Raw genomic sequence first — 17,962 nt, forward strand, 5'->3', positions numbered from 1 at the left:
CAGCAAGCTGAGCCGGAGTTAGGAGGGAGTGTAACAGAACTGCTGGGAGAGGAGGGCTGATTTATTGATTTGTGTATTGTGGTGCTGGAAGTGCTTAAAGCACAATATATCAAGAAGAAAAAAAATAAAATTATTTCTAGTGCTTTTACTTGGTGTCTTGGACGTTTGTCTGTGGGTTTTGAGAAGCGACAGCGCCCTCTAGTGTCACACTGTAACAAAGGTAAAATAATTGCAATCGAGTTTAAGGACAAAAAAATAAATAAATAAAAAAGATGCAAGCCCCATAAGCATGGTTCACAATGCAGCAACTGTTAAATGTTCATGTCAGGAAAAATGTGAAAGTCACTACGCCTTCCACTGTGTTAGCTAGCAAAAATACAACGGGGTGCATTTCTTGTGCAGATCAGGCATGAACATTATACCCTCTCGTGTGCAAGCAATAGCAAAAATAAGAGTGCAAAGAAACAGGCTTCTATTTTCCCCGATTGCAATATCAAGCTGCATATTGCCGACTGTCTATAAACGTATCACACAAAGGATGTGTACCAAATCTATTTCAGTACAGCAGTGGCCACTAAAAATAACTTTTCTATTGTATTTATGTTGATGTTTGTTATTTACAAGTTTGTTACACATTATATTTTTTCTTGTTGGAAAAAATGTAACTTTTTGGCTGTTTTCTGGAAGAACAATAATACCAAGGAGGCTACACTCAAAACATTTTTACATACCTTCTGCTGCTTCTTGCCATAGTCCTCTCTCACAAAAATTTTTTACATAAAGTTATCCTCTCATTAACTGCTACTGTCATATTATATATATATGACCATGCCATATGCAAATATGGATGAGAAATCATGAGATGCTCATAGAGCAGCAATTGGTGTGCCTGTAGAACTAGATTTGTGAGTTTCAGTCCTTCTGGCAACAGCTACACAAAAAGCTGTTGCCTGGGTTTATTTCTTGGATTACTTGTTATCTTGCAGACTTCTCTGTTACAGCTTGATTTAGTGTGGCATCTCTTTTTCCATCTCCACTCTGGATCTCCGGTCTCCAGTGCATGCATTTACTGGCAAATTCCTCCTAGGTGTTAACATTAAATGCCCATGGACTTCATATCTCACTCACAGACCTTCCTAAAGTGGACCAGTAGTTCACCTTACAAGAGATCCTTTTCTCAAACATCTGGTGGACATGACTAACCCAGTAAAGTCGGCACTGCATCATTAGCGTGTATAGACTTGGGATCTTGGCACATGTAATGATCTCCTTACTTGTCAAGTGATCCTAGCAGCTCATGTCAAGAATGCACTAGAGGTTGCACATATGAATAGTATTTAATCACCTCTCTTGTCTGGAGTACTCTTCTACTCTTGGTCGTCTTCACACTGATTGCGAGGCCTAAGTTTCAACATGCTCTGCAGATCTGACCAATTAGTCTCTGCAGTTGCTCTTGTGAGTAGAAAGTCAATGCAGCATCATGAGCATACAACATCTCCCTGATGAGGACCTAGTGGACTTTGCAGCTCATGCCCAATAGTGGTGACCAAAGTCTGTTTTTTTCTTGTCTTTTCCCCCCATTCTGTTGTGGTATGTAAAACGCGAGATAGATAGATAGATATGTTTCTCTACTGTTTGCACGGTCCAAAAGCCGGTGTTCCTTTTTCCTTATCACGGCATTAAATGCACTATGCTTCCAGGTGAGCATTTACTGATTGTCAGCTCAAGCACACAGAGCAAAAATTAGTTTGATTTTTTCCAAAGTAAGCTAAGTACTAGTTGTAGTGAATCACTGGACATGTCACATTATGTGACTGGCTTCACAGGGGCGTGCCTCCAACTTGCTAAGATTATGCAAATTAAGGCTAGGACTTAAAAAAAATAAATAAATAAATAAATAAATAAATACAAATCACATAATGTGACATAGCCTTAACTGCTGCTCTTTCACTTTCCTTTTCATTAACTGGATCCTTATACCAATTGTGTAATCCCAAAATAATTTAACACTTGGCTCAGGCTGAGATAGTGTAGGGTGATTTTTTCACTCATGGTTGTTTCTGTACTGTCCTATATCTCCAGTTACTTTATTTTTGATCATAATTTTTTTTCCCTAGCCATCTTGGTCAAACTAAATAAAATATCTTGCATTCCTCTAAAAATTTACCATCTTTATACAAATACTCATATTTGTATTCCAATTATTTAAGAATTGTAATACATGTGGTTACACCTAGAGGCAACCATTTAAAAACAAAAGTGGGTCTTTCAACTAGTACCTCATATCAGTATTCACTACAAAAAATGTTTTACAAAATATTGAGAAACACATTATGAAATGTCTCTTATTACGATTAGCATAATTCTTTTGGAATTAAACAAAAACACAGACAAGAAAAATACTATTGTTATGATAAAAATTATACTGCTTCACAACATAGTCATATTTTACAATATATCGCTTGGAAAAATCTTACAGTACCAAAAACAATGGAAATGCATTTTAAAGTCTGAAAGGATCAAAGTAACACAGGAAACGCACATTCCATACTTCTGTACATACTGAAGTAGGAATGTTTATTATTTTTCTTGGATACAAACCTTGTATGGCGAAGGCTCGATTCTCTCACCGAATAAAACTTGGCCTAGATTTTCAGAGGGACGTTTTTCTGAGGTTATGGAACAAAAATCAAATCTAAAAAAAAAAGACAAATATGATACAACAAATGAGATAAATTAAGTCACAGCAGCAGGTCAAAAGTAATCCATATAAATTTAAAAATTAGCCATTCTTCATTTTACTCACAAGCAAGGCAAAAATAGCAAAGCAGTCACTGTTTAGACAGGCATGTTTCTGTTAAAGTGATGTGCCTTGTGGGGATATTTTATTTACTATATTTGTTCCAAACCAGTACCCTACACACCCCACCCCCACTCCCATTTTTAAGTATAAAAAGGTCACATTTCAGAGAAGTGACTTTCATGCACATTTCATGCTGGGACATCACTTCCAATTTTCCAGATTCCGTTACACTCATATCCTTTGAAGGGTTTTACTCAACTCATCATGATGGTTTGATTTTTTTTTTTTTAATCCAACCAGGTTAATTCAGTTCCATTTTTTAATGTTATACTTTTCAAAATTCACTTTACAGCCTTTTTCTTCTTTCTCCCCCATTCTCCATGTTTTGCTTAAATTTTAAGTGCTCACTATAGAATCCCAAAAATCTTTCATTTACAAATATGTTCATGCTGGGAAAGAAAGCGTTATGGCTGCTTATGTACATGTTTAACCATTCAAGTTAAAATGTACTCCTCATTTTATGTTAAGAAGCTTAACTAGGAAAAATGAAAATACTGTCCAACATGAAGTATAATATTTATTTCCTGAAACGGTAGCCTATTCTCTAATAGATCTCAATCCAAAGAAGCTGTGTCTGTCTTTGACACACTACAACAATAAACTACTTAAACTCCTCTGTCCTCTGATTATTCAGAGGCATATGTAAACAAGAGAACAGCAGCTCTTTACGGAGATAGTGCTCTCTATAGAATGGTACAGGTTGTTGGAATATCTGAAATAAGTGGGCTGTAAGCAGCAATACCCTCCCACAAAATGTACATTAAAATATTATAAAATTCTTTACAATATCTATAGGAAATAGTGGCCTAAAATGTATTCAGATATCCTCTCTTTGACATTTAAAGGATCTCACAGCTTGGGATTTTGATAGATCAGATTGAAAACAATACAAAAAACTGAAATGTCACCACTTTTTCTAACAAAAGTCAACCTGCACTTCAACAATATTAATGTCTTTTTTAGCATCCTAAAAACAATTCCTGTAAATATGTACATTTTAGCTCTTTTTGAAAGTCAAAGTACACTATATATCTAATCAATAATAAACTTCATACAAAGACTCAAATGTCAATTAATGAGAAACAAATCTATAAATGACACACATTTTATGCACATTGCTTACAATTGATACTTCATGCTGAAGTTAATCTAGAAGTTATTTATTCTTTCTTGACCCATTGTAAAATAGGGGTAGGTATCAGCAGAGACGTTTTGATACAATATCATAACTATTTTTGCCAGCCAATTCGATATGTATTGCAATTGAATTTGGTCTCGTCCGATGCGAGAGATGGACGTCTGAAGTGGAGCTCCGCTAGCAGTGGTGCTATTTTTCATATTATTTGCTTATTATTCTGAGATATCCTGTATTTATTCAACCCGAGAGGGACCGCTACAGTATATGTAAACACATATAAACATGGCCAACAAGAAGGGGGTCGAAAGAATCGAAGACTAAAGCTACATCCAAGCTGCGATCAGCAAGCCCTAGTTCGAGATACGGCCTCTCAGAGACAGACCTGGATCAGATGGGCGAAAGTACAGACTCCTCGGGACCACGGTCCGCTACATCGTTGCCGGCTGAGAGCGAAAAGGGGAGCGAAGGTGCGATCGTGAGTGCAGATGTGGATAGCTCGCCGATTGGAGAGGATTACCTGAAACTGGAAAAGGCCGGGAGGTCCGCGGCTTCAGTTACGCAATTACGCGGGACTGGAGCAGCGGGGACACCGGCTTCAGCAGAGTCTGCTGCTTCATCTACGGTACAAGAAGGCACATTTGAGCTATCTGAACTGAAAGTGTGCTCGCTGAGCTCACGCAAGATATAAAGAAAAGCGAGAAGGCTAATGAGAAAGCAACGGCAAAGGCACTTGAGAGACTGAAACAGGAATTAAAACAGGAGATGAAACAGGCCAATGAATGTCTGCGACAGGAAATCCAACAGGCAAATGAAAGGCTGCGACAGGAATTCCAACAGGCAAATGAAAGGCTGCGCCAAGAGGTACAACTTGAACTTCGACAGGTGCTGGGTAAAATCGAAGAGCGCATTGAGAAAAACTCGCTAAACTGAGCACGCTTGCTGATCGATTGGAGCATCTTAGTGAGACATTCACGAATCGGATCGAAATAGCCGAACATCTAGCTGCCAGTGCCGAGGAAAGAGCAGTAAATGTCAGTTGAATGTAAAAACTCGGAGAAAAACTTGGAGACAGACTGGCTGCTTTAGAAGATGGGAATAGAAGGTATAATGTCAGAATTGAAGGCTTGCCGGAGAATCGAGAAAGTTTAAACCCGGTGAAATTCGAACTGAACTTTTTCTAAAATAATCGGGGCGACTTTAAAGCAGAATCTGAGATAGCAGCGGCTTACGCAGACGCGGATCAAACACCGTCAGACCCGACCAAGATCTTTTATAGTTCGTTTTGAACGATTATCATTTAAGTTAGAGGTGATGGAACTCCTCAGGAAAAAAGGAAGATATTATATATGAAGATTGCCACATTCGCGTCTTCCCTGACTTCTCTCCAGCAACAGCTATCAAAGCGCGCCTTCTATAATATTAAACAGCTGCTACGGCAAGCCAATGTCAAATACGGCCTCCTGTATCCGCAAAACTGAAAGTGGAATGGCAGGGTCATTTCTATGTTTTCGCTAGCAAGGAGGAGGCAGAAAATGAGTTAAGAAAGCTGATCCCGGACTATTCTGATACATAATTGTGAGTCATGGCGGTAAATGATAAAGCTAGGATTAATAATCTACTGTCTGATCTATTTGTTTTAAAATACGGGTTTTTATCAGCATATATTCTCATATTCTTATATTATTATTACTTACTTATTACTTATCATTACTTAGTATTACTAGGGCTAAATGTTTATGTTTTATTGTGCTTAATTACGTTTTCCTCCTCTTTTTCTTTTCTAATTATTTCATGTGTACCCTAAATGAGACTGTTCAATATCATACCCTTGGTTTGCTGTTATTGCTATTACTGCATTAAGACTTGTTATGCTTGTTTTGGACACATCTTTAACACCATCACCTGGGTTTATTATCTGGGGATATCATCTTAATGCACTAAAATTGATGAAGATATATATATATATATATATATATATATATATATATATATATATATATATATATATATATATATATATATATATATATATATATAAGTGCAAAATTATATGTTTTTTTTTCTTTTTTTTTTTTTCCTCTTTTAAAGACTATATTGGTAACAGATATCTCTATCTTTTAACCTTAAAGCGCCACTGCATGGGGGCTTGATGTGCTTTGGACGTGCTCTGTCTCTGGGTATGTCAGAGGACTGGGACTGCATGAAGTGGGTTTTAGCCTCACCTGGGGAGGCAAAAAGGGAGGGTGGGGGTTAAGGGGAAGAGAAAGAGAGCAGGCTTGATCTATATCTAATCTATCATCTCAATCTTTATAATTATAACTATCAACGTAATAATAAGCTGCATGGCAACAACTCTTGGGGGAATAGGAAATTAAGACCTAAACTATTTCACTTCCAGTTAAGACTATAATATGACACCAAAAACTCAGAATCAGTGTCTCCATGATGGGACAGTTAACTTCGTAAGCTGGAATGTTAAAGGCCTGAATCACGAATTAAAGAGAAAGAAAGTACTTTCTCACCTAACAGGTCTAAATGCTAAAATAGTATTTTTACAGGAAACCCACTTACTAAGTAAGGATCAGTTCCGCTGCAAAAAGACTGGACTGGCCAAATGTTCCATTCTAGTTTTACAAAGAAAACTAGAGGGGTGGGAATTCTCATACATAGAACAGTACCATTTGTAGCATCAGATGTAGTATTGGATCCTGAAGGGAGATATGTGATGGTCATGGGAGACTTATCTAACTGTAAAATGATTTTGATAAATGTTTATGCACCTAATGTTGATGATAAGGAATTTATACAAAATTTATTTGCATCCATTCCCAATCTGAACACTCATAAACTTATAATGGCTGGGGACTTTAACTGTGTTCTAAATCCACTTTTAGATAAGACTTCCTCCACAGGGGAACGCAACTAACACCGCAAAGATAATTACAAAGTTTATAACTGATCACAACTTATCAGATCCCTGGAGGTTTTTAAACCCAAATTCAAGAACATATTCTTTCTACTCACCAGTACATCATTGCTACTCAAGGATTGATTACTTCTTTATAGATAATAACTTCTTGCCTAAGATTAAATCTTGTAAATACGATGCTATTGTTATTTCAGACCATGCTCCGATGATCTTGGAGCTGAAATTACTAAGCCCCATACACTCACCCGCAGATGGCGCCTCAATCCGCTTCTATTAGCTGACGAGAATTGTACTGAATTTATATCCAAACAAATTGAATTCTTTCTAGAGACAAATACATCCCCTGAGATCTCTGCAGGAATACTCTGGGAAACTCTTAAGGCCTTCTTAAGAGGACAGATTATCTCATATCTTTCCCACAGAAATAAATCCGAGCGAAGAAAGTAGCAGAGATAAAAAGCGAAATTACTAAAATAGATGAAGAACATGCCAGACTACCAAGCGAGACTCTACATAAGAGGAGGCAGGCTCTACATTCAGAATTAAACCTCTTGACAACTAAAGAAACCGAACAACTAATTTACAAATCCAGACATCATTATTATGAACATGGAGAGAAAGCTAATAAGCTTTTAGCAACAAATTCACAAGCAAGATGTATGCAACGCAATCTCGTAATTACTAACACTAACGGAGATAAAATCATCGAACACAAAAATATAATGTACACTTTTAGAGACTACTATAAATCCCTATATACTACTGAGTTTAAAGAAGACAATATACAATCTAATGCATTTCTGGATAAATTACAGATACCACAAATTGACGCTATTAGTGTGGAGGAGCTCGATAAACCTCTGTCATTATCAGAATTACTGGATGCTATAAAGTCACTCCAAGGTGGAAAAGCAGCAGGCCCTGACGGCTACCCTGCAGAGTTTTACAAGAAATTCTCCGCTCAGCTAGCTCCCCTCCTATTAGCAACATTTACAGAAGCCAGAGATAACCAATCTCTTCCACAAACCTTTCGCCAAGCACTAATCACTGTCTTTCCAAAACAAAATAAGGACTTATTACAATGTGCATCATACAGACCAATTTCACTTCTGAATAACGACGTTAAAATACTCTCTAAAATCATAGCTAGAAGGATGGAGAAAGTGCTCCCTCAGTAATATCACAAGACCAAACTGGATTTATTAGGGGCCGACACTTATCTTCAAATCTTCGACGCCTGTTTAATGTAATATACTCACCAACTAAATCAAACACCCCAGAAATATTATTATCATTGGATGCAGAAAAGCATTCGACATGATTGAATGGAAATACCTTTTACTATTTTGGAGAAGTTTGGGTTTGGCCCAACATTTGTGCATGGATTAAATTACTGTATACTAACCCAGAAGCTTCAGTTTGCATCAATAACATTTGCTCAGACTACTTTAAACTAGAACGTGGCACAAGACAAGGATGCCCTTTGTCACCACTGCTGTTTGCAATTGCCATTGAACCACTGGCAATACATTGTCGAAATACTGATCAGATAAAGGGGATTAGCAGAGAAGGACTGGAACAGAAAATCTCATTATATGCAGATGACATGGTACTGTATATATCGGACCCAGAAAATTCTGTGCCTGCAGTCTTAGCAGCACTCACAGAATTTCAAAAGCTCTCTGGTCTCAGAATTAATCTGAATAAAAGTGCACTCTTTCCGTGAATTCGCAAGCATATAATATTAGATTAGACACCCTTCCTTTTATCATTGCAGAACAGTTTAAATACCTCGGGTAAACATCACAAGTAAACATAAAGCTCTTTATCAACAAAATTTCGTCGCCTGTATGGAAAAAATTAAACAAGACTTGCATAGATGGTCAACCCTTCATCTCACACTAGCTGGAAGAATTAACACTGTTAAGATGAATATTCTTCCTAAGCTCCTTTTTATTTCAAAACATACCAATATACATTAATAAATCGTTCTTTAAGCAATTAGATTCAACAATAACCTCATTTATTTGGAATTCTAAACATCCACGCATCAAAAGAGCGACCCTACAAAGACAAAAGGCAGAAGGTGGCATGGCTCTACCTAACTTCCAGTTTTATTACTGGGCGCAAATATACAGTCGATAAGAACCTGGACACAAATAGAAGAACATACACAGGCATGGACCGCAATAGAAGTAAAATCCTGCAGTACTTCTTTGTATTCCTTGCTTTGTGCTCCAATAAACACACGCTATCGGCAATACACTAATAACCCAATTGTGCTCCACTCACTTAGAATCTGGAACCAATGTAGAAAGCATTTTAAGACGGAGAAGCTTCTTTCTGTGGCACCCTGCAAAAGAACCACCTCTTTCAACCCTCACAAACATATGCAGTTTTTAATATCTGGAAAAATTTGGAATTAACTTGCTTAGAGATCTTTATATAGACAACGCCTTTGCATCCTATGAACAATTACATTCCAAATTTAACATTCCAGCTACAAATTTCTTTCACTATCTTCAAATCAGGAACTTTGTTAAACAGAACCTTCCAGATTTTCCTCATCTTGCACCCTCATCCACGCTGGAAAAATTATTGCTCAATTTCAAGGAGTTAGACTCCATCTCTACAATATATAAAATCCTTTTACAATCCCTTCCTTTCAAAGATCCAAGAGGACACTGGGAAAATGACCTCTCAATTAATATATCAGAAAAGGAGTGGAAAGTAGCAATGCAGAGAATTCACTCAAGCTCCATATGCAAAGCATACAATTATACAACTCAAAATTATATATCGAGCACATCTGTCTCGACTAAAACTCTCCAAAATGTTTCCAGGGCATGATCCAACCTGCGAACGTTGCAACCAAGCCCCAGCCTCACTAGGTCACATGTTCTGGGCCTGCTCCAAATTAACATTATTCTGGACAAAAATTTTTAATTACCTCTCAGACAGTCTTGGACTCACAATCCCTCCTAACCCATTAACAGCTGTGTTTGGGGTTCTTCCAGAGGGTCTTAAAGTGGAGAAAGACAAACAAATTGTGATTGCATTCACTACACTGTTGGCACGCAGACTTATTCTGATAAACTGGAAGAACCCAAACTCTCCTCTTTTAAGTCAGTGGGAAACTGATGTGTTATATTATTTAAAATTGGAAAAATCAAATACTCAGTTAGAGGATCTGTGCAGACTTTTTCAAAACATGGCAGGATCTAATCAGTAATATTTTGAAATGATTTTATAAAGCACAGAGAATTTGTTGATTTAGGTATTTTTAAAAGCCTTAAATTTTACACCGTTTGGCTTGCTCTCTCTCTCAAGGGTGGGGATCGATCTGTTCTTAGCATAATTTTTTTTGTAAAACTTGATTGCTATGTATTGATTGTAATAAAATTAATAAATAAATAAATTAAAAAAAAAAATGTATTGCAATTGTCTGTGTTGCAATTCCATACTGCCAGTTATGGCCTTTTTTTTAATTTCTATAAATCTGACACTTATGTCATTGTGAATATGTGCACTGTTGCACCGGGCTGGCACATCAGGAACTAGCCTGTGCTGTGGAAGATCCAACAATTCCTGTTTTTTGCTGCAAAGTTTGGATTTATTGGGAGCTTCTGAAAAGAGAAAAAAAACAAGCATATTCATCACATTATCGGTGACTAACACTGGCTCTTTTACTTTAATTCACCATTCCTTAGTGACATTGTGAAGTAGCTTGGTCATGTTGGCACTGGTAAGACTAACCATCCATACACACACACACACACACACACACACACACACACACACACACACAGTGTCCTCCACGATTATTGGCACCCCTTGTAGAAACTAGTAAGAAGGGTTAGAGAAAAAAAAAAATGCAAAACAAAGTTTTTGCTTCTTGAACACTGTTGGGTGTTTTATAGATTTTTGGGTGCTGATCATGAATATCACAACAAAATTTACCCATCACATACCGTTTCAGTTTTGTCATGATTTTTTCTAATATTTGTATCCAAACATTTTTGCTCCCGTAAGTGGGCATGCCCAGGCATGAAATCAGGCCAGGTTGGAAGCTGTCCTGTGGAAGAGGACATCCTGGGCATGTCTGAACGAGCTTGACGCTGTCGCGGCATGCTATACAGGTGGCTGGCATACACCGATCCTGCTCATTTGGTTTATATAGATAGTCAGTGTGTATGTATAGTATCAGTATAGTAAAGTATAGTATCTGTATGAATATAACAGTAAGTAAGCTTGATGCTATAGACGTTTTGATTTCGGGCGCTATGTCTCATCAATGTCGTAACGGCCACAATACATTCATGCTGTATCTGTGGCGAATATACACTTGCGCCCCAGAGATGTTGGATGACTGCTCTTGTAAAGAAAGCTTATCATTTGTATTTCGGGTGCAAAATTGGTAATCAAGAAAAGGAATGGGCACCTCAGTTTTGCTGTGAGACGTGCTATCAGTCTGAGAGCCTGGCTCAGAGGCACTCGAAAGACGATGCAGTTTGCTGTTCTGATGATATGGCGAGAACAAAAAGACCATGTGATGGACTGTTACTTCTGTTTGACTAATGTGTCTGGTTTCTCTGCCAAAAACAGTCAATTGAATATCCTAATCTGCCTTCAGCAATGAGACCCGTGCCACATGACAACAGTCTTCCAATTCCAAAACCATCAGGAGGACTGGATCTTAAGACGAACCAGATGAAGAAACTGCAATGCAGGTTACTGACAGTGACACAAATTTTGAACCGTGCTCATCAGGCGATCCACATCTGATCACACAGTCCGAATTGAATGATTTGGTCAAAGATTTGGGTCTGCCAAAAGCAAGCGCCAAGCTGCTGGGTTCGAGACTGCAGGAATGGCATTTGTTGTCACCAGGTACGAAAATTTCTGTGTTTCGAGGCCGACATCATGATATAACCAAATTTTTTGCACAAGTCAACAGTCTCTGTTGTCACACTGAAGGATTGTTCTCAGCCATGGGTTGTGATCAAAACCCAGAAGAGTGGGGTCTCTTCATTGATTTGTCAATGTTAAGCCTGAAAGCTATTCTGCTACACAATTGCAATGTTTATCCTTCAGTACCTGTTGGCTATGCAGCATACATGAAAGAAACGTATGAGAATATGGAACTGTTGCTGAAGCACGTCCAGCATAGCAGGTACAACTGAAATATCTGTGGAGATGTTAAAGTCGTTGCTCTGTTACTAGGACTGCAGCTCAGCTATACAAAGTACTGTTGTTTCATCTGTGAAAGGGACAGCCGTGCCAAAGAGTCTCACTATTCTAGACAGAACTGGCCACTCCGTAAAAAGTTAGTTCCAGGACAGAAAAATGTGGCACATGAATAGCTTGTCGACCTGGCAAAGATATTTTTGCCTCCTCTCCACATAAAACTGGGACCCATGAAGAATTTCGAGAAAGCACTGAACAAGGAAGGCGAAGGTTTTCGTTAAGACAGATGTTCCCAAGAATAACTGACGATCAAAGAGGGCATTTTTGTTGGCCCCCAGATCAGACATGTTATGAGTGACAAGCGGTTTGAAGATCTGTTAGTTGGGCCAGAAAAAATTGCCCGGAAAGCCATCAAAGACGCTGTTGACAATTTTCTGAGAAATTACAGAGCCCCAAACTACATTCAGCTGGTAGATAAAACTTTTCAAAGCTTCTAAGACAATGAAGTGCAAAATGTCACTCAAGACTTCTTTCCCGCAAATCTCGGTGCTGTCAGTGACTAACACAGTGGAAGGTTTCACCAGGACATTGCTACGATGGAGAAACGATACCAGGGCAACTGGAATCCATCAATGCTTGCTGGCTGCCGTTGGACACTGCAATGTCATGCACCTCACATTGAATAAAAAAGAAAAATCAGGAGCAAAACAGTTTTAATTCTGTTGAATTTAATAGCTTATGCGAAACAAACGGGACTAAATATGTTATTGCCAGTAAATGTCTATCTCGGAGTTCCTAATTGATGCAGTAAAAGCAAAACTATATTTGTGCATACCCAGTAGGTACCTTTCAGGAAGCAAGATTAAAAAAAAAAAAAAAAAAAAATGTTGTGCAGTGAAATGACTGCTTGCTGAAGAACAGTCATCTTGCAGTGAAAGAAAATGAAACATCTAACTTTTAATTGAAACAAGTTCGAAACAAAAACACACACGTGTGATGGAAGAGCTGCATCCAAGGTCTCAGCAACAGGTGCAGCACCCCATGACAGCACCCTTGGAAACCAACAGGAGTCAGAGGCACTTCTGTAATCCAAGGGGCTGCCACCTAGCGTTTGGGGGAGGTAAAGTTCTGGAAAGCAACTTCTTCCAGTGTGGAGGAGTAAATAAACCTATTACAAAAATCATAACCTCTAAATTTAGGACTTTGCTTAAACTGCCTCTCCCCGCTATAAAAGCCAGTAATCTTTACTCGGAGATCCTTCAACTTTGTACATCAAAATGCATCAATACATGTTCACTCTTCCTCGTAATATTGCTCTAGCCAAGAGAGTTCAGTTGGCAAACAGGGATGTACAAAAACTATGGTCTTGTCATAGACTGCCAGAGGGATTATGGTGAGGACTGAGTCACAGCGCACATTTCGTTGTTGATACAGAGCTGCACAGTTGTTCAAGCAGTGAGCACTGGATAATTTCCCTCTTCACATGCCTATATCTTCCCCAGTTTTGGCTTTCTTCACGGCTCATTCAGCTTTCCAATAGTTTGGACACCAATGTCTGTGCACATGAACAATATTGCCCCTATTAAAATTATTAGCCTAAAACAAAAACTTGATGGTGATGATATAAACTGGTTAATGAGCAGTGCTTGGTTTGTGATGCATTTACACATTTGCATTGATGCCAAAACCTTAACTTTAGTCTTGTTAGACCACAACATCTTCTCACCCCTATTCCTAGCTGAATTTTACAAATCGTTTGTTTGCAAAGATACGGGCTTTATTCAGCAAAGTTTTCTTCCTTGGCAATTTCTCACAGGGACACTTTTAAGAGACATGTTCTGGAGACTGCATAAATTAAAATTAATATTTTAATTTTCCACCATCCAGTTTGTCCTGTTGTCTCCGCATTCCAAAATGTCGTTTCAGGTCCGGTAAATGCTTGGAGTTCACACAGGAGAATTTCAGTGCATTACTGAAAAGGAAAATACACACACAGGCTTGTGTTATTGCCACTTTGATCCCATTATAGAATTAGTCAAGAAACAGATTTGTGCATGCCCTGAGAGCAAAATACCCTAAGTGATCAAATGAGGTAGAATTGTTTAACTTTTGTCACACAAATGACAAGGTTAAAATATTATTCACATTTAAATGGTGTCATACCTTGTCCCAATAAATGGAGGTTTTGGATTCATTCTGATTGTAAGAAGCCATTAGTCCAAGCATCTGTCCATTTTCTAACCACTGTATACAGTTTAGTTTTGCAGGCTGTTTGAGGAGAGGTAAGGGTAATGGCGTTTTACACGCATCCACACATACTAATTTATAGGACTGTGGGATTGGAGAGATTGGTAACGCCAACAACAGTTGCGGTAAGTAAACATTGAGGCAAGATTCAAACAAAGTGGCTATTTGGCTTGTCCACACCGGCAACGAAAATAGGACAAGACACATCAATATTAGTATGACAAGTACCATGTTAACTGAAACATGTATTTGCCAAAAACATGCAATTAGTAAGACAAGCAAAACAGAATATTTAAATTGCTAGAATCTTGAAACTTGACGTTAATTTGGATTTTGAAAAACTAATTCTCATACTAAAAGAAAAAGCATACGTCATATATTTGAAAGGTACGTTGAAGAATGTAATGCTAACTCAGGTATAAATTTACTAGTTGTGCTACCATGCTTCAATCATGAAATTTCATAAAACAATGGGGACCAATTATAATTTTGGTTTATAGTAATAAAAGTAATGAGTGCTTTTCTGCATACAATATTAGCAGGAAAAAAATATTCAAGGAGCTGCAGTGAATTACCTGTGTGTCGTGCTAATTCTAATTAAAACTGAAAGAAACAGTGTTGAGAAATGGCAATGGTCAAATTGTCACTAGATGAAAATTCAATAGAAAAACCATACATAAAAAGTGCATGTGTCTCTCTATATCTTCCCTTTACTGCATCATTTCTTCACGTCTTTCTGCCCTGCAATATTGTGAGCTCTGCTGCACTCTACATCTGTCCACCTCATTAAGCGCCTTATTAATTTTGGCTTGAATTGTGCTCCTCCGTACCGAACAGATCATGTTTAAGTAAAAAAAAGTTGATAAGAGGCTGACAGTTTTTACAATCAGATTTTCACAGGGCTCTATTCCACCCGTGGCTGTGTGAACCAAATAAATGTACAGGCTGACAAGAGTACAACGGACATGCACAGACTACAAAATCCTTAACAGTAACCCGGTTAAGGGTTTACATGCACACAATCTGGTTATTCATGGAGAAATCCACCTCTGTTAACTAGGTAGGCAAGAGGCCAATAATCCAGTTTCTCCACCAAGAAAATGGGTTTACATGACATTTTAGAAAACAGGTTTCTAGGGCATATGTAAACCATACTAACTAATATTAGTATATCAAGATTGATGGGCATTTCCCCATTAGAAATTTAGGCATCAATATCTAAGTCTGCCGTTTCTCTTTAGGAGTTGGTGTTATCAGATTCAGGTCTACTACAACTTGTGAATGGTACAAAACCAGTACTGCCAAAATGTATTACAACAAATGTGGCTAACTCTAAAATAAAGGAGACAGACACCACATTACTGTGCTGTTCATCTCTATTGGACAGTTTACTCTGGTATTCAAATATAAAAACAGAATGCATACACTTTATAAAAAAATGTTTTGTTGCTATAATCAGTAACGATTCAAGAACTTATAAGCAGATGCTGTAACTAAAATTATTTTTTAATGATAGAAAAAAAAAACTTTACCCAGGCTTTTGCTTAGAGTATTACTGTTATTGATTTTACTTTTATTTCTATTTAAAATTTACTTAACATGTTATGATTTTTTTTCTACTGTGTATCTTATTGTGTCTTGCCAAATTTAATCTTTTTCTTTTATTGTACAGCATTTTGTGACTTCTTGTCTGCAAAAGGCACTTTATTTATAAAGTTTACTTACTACAAGTTAGCTTTAGTTTCTACCTAACAAAATGCTGCATGCATACTGGGTTGTCTACATGTTACAGGGGAAATGTTGTACATGTACATGTGCCCCTTGCCTATAAAAACACAAAATTATATATATTTATTTTTTTTATATATTTAATAATATTATATATTATTTTATATTATATATTACTTTATATTATATTATATTATATTAATATAATATAATATAAGCTATCAAATCTAATAGGTATGATCGATCAGTAAGCATGTGTGATATACATCGTTTACGATTATATTTTAAATGCTGTTTTAACGATGTGCGAGATTAAATTATCGAGTATGTAACTCGCTTTGCAAAAAAAACAAACAAAAAAACACAACAGTTCATTCACTAATGCAACAGTATAGACAAAGCGAGTTGCGTAGGTGTGCACGTCCAGCAAGTTAGCATCGCTCACTGCCTCAAAATGAGTGAGCAAACAGCACCAGATGATAAAACAGCCTTGCCATCTACGTCGTCAGAGTTAATTGCGAGACGTGGTTCAATCTCGCTCGCATGGCAGTGGTTTGGTTTTGAAAACACTGATGTTGCTCAAAAAGACGGCAATCTGCAAACTATGTGGTAAATCGTTGCCGTTAAAGACAGCCCGACAACTAACTTGTTTCACCATTGGCGAACTTTCCACCGTACAGAATATGAATAATATGAAAAGCTTAAGGAGTCAACTGTCCAGCACAAAGTCTAAAGTCACCAAGGTACATGCACAAAAACATACTCAGCAAACTTTAGCGGACTCGTTCTGCAAAAAAGTGCCTTACGACAAGAAAAGCAACAGATGGCATGACATAACAGACGCCGTCACCAATTACATCGCAAAAGATATGGTGCCAATTCAAGTGGTTGAGAGAGATGGTTTTAAACAACTTTTGAATACTTTAGACCCAAGGTACACACTGCCTGGCCGAAAATATTTCAGTCAAACAGCTCTGCCTAAGTAGTATGATTCATGTCGCCAAACTCTAACGCATAAACTGCAAAAGGTTTCGCATTTTGCCACAACGGATTTATTGTCAAACCGAACATCTGAGCCATACCTTTCCCTGACGGTGCATTTCATTGAAGAAAACTGGCAACTGCAAAGCTTCTGTTTGCAAATATCATACTTCCCACAAGATCACACTGACGACATCATTGCGCAAGGTCTGAAAGTTGTGCTGGCATCATGGTCACTGCGTATGGTTTGCATGACAACAGACAGCGGGGCTAATGTTGTCAGTGCACTACAGAGTAATAACTGGAAGCAGCTACCTTGTTTTGGGCAGAGGCTTCATATTGTGATTGGTGAGTAATTTGGGGTTCCTCTAGAAAATGCAGTTTAGGTTAAATTGATCTTATTTATTATGATGTTTAAAAATAAAAAAAAGACCTGATAAGTAAAGCTATAGATGACAAAAATAATTCAATATAAATTTAAAATACACTATCTTGGAATTATCGTTATCATCAAAGTCCCAGAAAATATCGAGATCCGCTGTTTTATTGTTCATTTATTACGATTGTTATACTTATTGTGTAGGTATTTTACACTTAGTTTACTGTTCAGTTACCCATTTCCTTTATTTAATCCGCGGCTTTTCTACTGTTGTTGTTTATAATCGTAATAAATGAAGAAGTTATTTGATTCCCTTTCTTTGCCTGCCTGCCCATATAAGGCGCTCCGCTGTTTTTTTTGTGAAGCAGCCTTTACACAGCTTCTCCACTGTTTTATAAACAAGCACGACATAAAGCAGTCGTTTTTTTCTTGCTTCGCCAACTAAGTACCCTGTTTATTTAATCCACGGGTTCTCCGCTGTTTTATTGTTGGGAACTCTTCCTTCTTTTC

At 37.6% G+C, this 17,962-nt stretch overlaps 1 protein-coding gene across 1 annotated transcript in view; it reads right to left on the bottom strand.

Moving 5' to 3' along the window:
• The window catches only part of tm9sf2 (transmembrane 9 superfamily member 2), a 132,032-nt gene that overhangs the window by 51,556 nt on the left and 62,514 nt on the right, over nt 1-17,962 (bottom strand). The window contains exon 3 of the mRNA XM_039744815.1: nt 2,602-2,695. Within this exon, the coding sequence (XP_039600749.1) occupies nt 2,602-2,695 (94 nt within the window). The remainder of the gene's footprint in view (nt 1-2,601; nt 2,696-17,962) is intronic.

The sequence above is a fragment of the Polypterus senegalus genome, chromosome 2 (assembly GCF_016835505.1).
Source record: "Polypterus senegalus isolate Bchr_013 chromosome 2, ASM1683550v1, whole genome shotgun sequence".
Taxonomy (NCBI): domain Eukaryota; kingdom Metazoa; phylum Chordata; class Cladistia; order Polypteriformes; family Polypteridae; genus Polypterus; species Polypterus senegalus.